At 46.2% G+C, this 3905-nt stretch overlaps 1 protein-coding gene across 1 annotated transcript in view; it reads left to right on the top strand.

Moving 5' to 3' along the window:
• Positions 1-3600, top strand: part of LOC115817135 (phospholipid-transporting ATPase ABCA1) — a 146106-nt gene extending 142506 nt beyond the window's left edge. Inside the window, exon 50 of the mRNA XM_030780379.1 lies at positions 3416-3600. Coding sequence (XP_030636239.1) covers positions 3416-3571 — 156 coding nt within the window. The 3' untranslated portion in view covers positions 3572-3600. The remainder of the gene's footprint in view (positions 1-3415) is intronic.
• Positions 3601-3905: the final 305 nt, after the last annotated feature.

The following is a 3905-nucleotide window of genomic DNA, read 5'->3' on the forward strand; positions in this document are numbered from 1 at the left end:
ATTTAACCCAAACACTCAGAAACCAACACTCACAAACTAACCCTAACACTGACAACCAAAAAATTAAATACCACTCTGTTACGGCCCCAAAGACCACCTGTATAACAGTTACCAGGGGTCTAAACTATGGCCCAGTGTAAAAGTACCACCAGGCAATTATATGTATTCAAAAAAGTGTCAAATGCCATTTGTTTGACAAGACGGTATCACAGTTTAATAAATAAAGATGCAAAGAACAAAATATGACAACCAAGCGTAGAACACGGAAGAGCACCTAACACCACCACCTAACACCAACACATAACACCACCACCTAACACCACCACCTAACACCACCACGTAACAGCACCACGTAACAGCACCACCTAACACCACCACATAACACCACCACATAACACCACCACCTAACACCACCACGTAACAGCACCACGTAACAGCACCACCTAACACCACCACATAACACCAACACATAACACCACCACCTAACACCACCACCTAACACCACCACGTAACAGCACCACGTAACAGCACCACCTAACACCACCACATAACACCAACACATAACACCACCACGTAACACCACCACCTAACACCACCACATAACACCAACACGTAACACCACCACAAAACACCACCATATAACACCACCACCTAACACCACCACATGACACCACCACCTAACACCACCACCTAACACACACACCACACCACACACACACACTCACACACACTGTCAGCAATCCCCTGTGCACTCCCAGAAATACCCAAACAAATGAGAAAGAGAGAGAGAGAGAGAGAGAGGAGGAGAGAGAAAGAGAGAGAGAGATTGGTGGTGGTGGTGTTATGTGGTGCTGTTATGTGGTGCTGTTATGTGGTGCTGTTATGTGGTGGTGACGTTTCACGGTTGATGCAACGCTATGTACGTAACTGAATAACTGCGAGAAGAGAGAGAGAGAGAGAGAGAGGAGGAGAGAGAAAGAGAGAGAGAGATTGGTGGTGGTGGTGTTAGGTGGTGGTGTTATGTGGTGGTGACGTTTCACGCTTGATGCAATGTTATGTACGTAACTGAATAACTGAGAGAAGAGAGAGAGAGAGAGAGAGGAGGAGAGAGAGAGAGAAAGAGAGAGATTGGTGGTGGTGCTGTTATGTGGTGGTGTTAGCTGGTGCTGTTACGTGGTGGTGTTATGTGGTGGTGTTATGTGGTGGTGACGTTTCACGGTTGATGCAATGTTATGTACGTAACTGAATAACTGCGAGAAGAGAGAGAGAGAGAGAGAGAGAGAGAGGAGGAGAGAGAAAGAGAGAGAGAGATTGGTGGTGGTGGTGTTAGGTGGTGGTGTTATGTGGTGGTGTTAGGTGGTGGTGTTATGTGGTGGTGACGTTTCACGGTTGATGCAATGTTATGTACGTAACTGAATAACTGCGAGAAGAGAGAGAGAGAGAGAGAGAGGAGGAGAGAGAAAGAGAGAGAGAGATTGGTGGTGGTGGTGTTAGGTGGTGGTGTTATGTGGTGGTGTTAGGTGGTGGTGACGTTTCACGCTTGATGCGATGTTATGTACGTAACTGAATAACTGCGAGAAGAGAGAGAGAGAGAGAGAGAGGAGGAGAGAGAAAGAGAGAGAGAGATTGGTGGTGGTGGTGTTAGGTGGTGGTGTTATGTGGTGGTGTTATGTGGTGGTGACGTTTCACGCTTGATGCGATGTTATGTACGTAACTGAATAACCGCGAGAAGAGAGAGAGAGAGAGAGAGAGAGGAGGAGAGAGAAAGAGAGAGAGAGATTGGTGGTGGTGCTGTTATGTGGTGGTGTTAGCTGGTGCTGTTACGTGGTGGTGTTAGGTGGTGGTGTTAGGTGGTGCTGTTATGTGGTGGTGACGTTTCACGCTTGATGCAATGTTATGTACGTAACTGAATAACCGCGAGAAGAGAGAGAGAGAGAGAGAGATTGGTGGTGGTGGTGTTATGTGGTGGTGTTATGTGGTGGTGTTACGTGGTGGTGTTAGGTGGTGGTGTTATGTGGTGGTGTTATGTGGTGGTGTTAGGTGGTGGTGTTATGTGGTGGTGTTAGGTGGTGCTGTTATGTGGTGGTGATGTTTCACGCTTGATGCACCGTTATGTACGTAACTGAATAACTGAGAGAAGAGAGAGAGAGAGAAAGAGGAGGAGAGAGAAAGAGAGAGAGAGATTGGTGGTGGTGGTGTTAGGTGGTGCTGTTACGTGGTGGTGTTATGTGGTGGTGTCAGGTGGTGGTGACGTTTCACAGTTGATGCAATGTTATGTACGTAACTGAATGAAGTGCATGCAGTGAGCTACGTACAGTTCATCTCTGTTTTGCAAGGTTAACAAGTGCGCTGTGAAGAATGACACAGGAATATTTTGTAATGTTTATTTTGTTCATTTCTTTTTGGTTTACAACCACAATTTAAATGGAATTGAAAAGTAAATGTCAGCCACCCCCTGCACACTCTCAGAAACACACTAACACAAACATGACTATACACACACAAATACACACATACACAAAGAATGAAGTTCAGCTGTCCACTCACCTGAGAGAAGGTAAGAGACTGTGCAGGAGAAAGAACATCAATAGATCCTGAAATGAGCTCACAGAGAAAACCACAGACACACTCACATTACAGCACAGAGAGAGGGAGCGAGAGAGAGAGAGAGAGAGAGAGAGAGAGAGAGATTAGATTAGATTAGATTAGATTAGATTAGATTCAACCTAATTGTCACTGCACATAGTACAAGTACAAGCACAACGAAATGCAGAGGGGAGGAGAGAGAGGGAGAGAGAGAGAGAGAGAGAGAAGAGAGAGAGAGAGCGAGAGAGAGAGGGGAGGAGAGAGAGGGAGAGAGAGAGAGAGAAGAGAGAGAGAGAGTGAGAGAGAGAGGGGAGGAGAGAGAGGGAGAGAGAGAGAGAGAGAGAGAGAGAAGGGAGGCGAGAGGGAGAGAGAGAGAGAGAGAGAGAGAGAGAGAGAGGGGAGGAGAGAGAGGGAGAGAGAGAGAGAGAGAGAGAGAGAGAAGGGAGGCGAGGGAGAGAGAGAGAGAGAGAGAGAGAGAAGGGAGAGAGAGAGAGAGAGAGAGAGAGAAGGGAGGCGAGAGAGAGCGAACTTCAGGACCCCGCCCATCCTGCCTTTCTTCCCCATGTAATAGTCAAATTATTTGCTGTGCCTTTAAGACACGGCTGTATAATTTACATATTCATCTGTTATAGCTGTTCGAACAATTCCAGTTTCCCTACAAATAATTAAACAGAGGCAGAACACATGAAAAGAATGAGACAGGCGTGAAAAAATCTAATCTCTCTCCCCTCTCCCATTCTTTCTCTCTCCCTCTTTCTCACTCTCTCTCCCTCTCTTTTTCTCTCCCTCTCTAACTCTCTCTCCCTGTTTTTCTCTCTCTCTTTCTCAGGTGTTTGTAAACTTTGCAAAACAGCAGCATGATGAAGATGATTCTCTGGCCTTTGATAACCCTGTGGATTTGAGTGATGAAACAAACAAACAAGAACTCAAAGCCTTTTCCCTCGATGCACACACCAAACACACACACAATACTGCACTCGCCTAACACACATGCAATACTGCACTCACCATACACACACACAATACTGCACTCACCATACACACACACAATACTGCACACACCAAACACACACACAATACTGCACTCACCAAACACACACACAATACTGCACTCACCAGACACACACTCCATACACACACACAATACTGCACTCACCAAACACACACACAATACTGCTCACACCAAACACACACACAATACTGCACACACCAAACACACACACAATACTGCACTCACCTAACACACACTCCATACACACACACAATACTGCTCACACCAAACACACACACAATACTGCTCACACCAAACACACACTCCA

Source organism: Chanos chanos, chromosome 7, assembly GCF_902362185.1.
Source record: "Chanos chanos chromosome 7, fChaCha1.1, whole genome shotgun sequence".
Taxonomy (NCBI): Eukaryota; Metazoa; Chordata; class Actinopteri; order Gonorynchiformes; family Chanidae; genus Chanos; species Chanos chanos.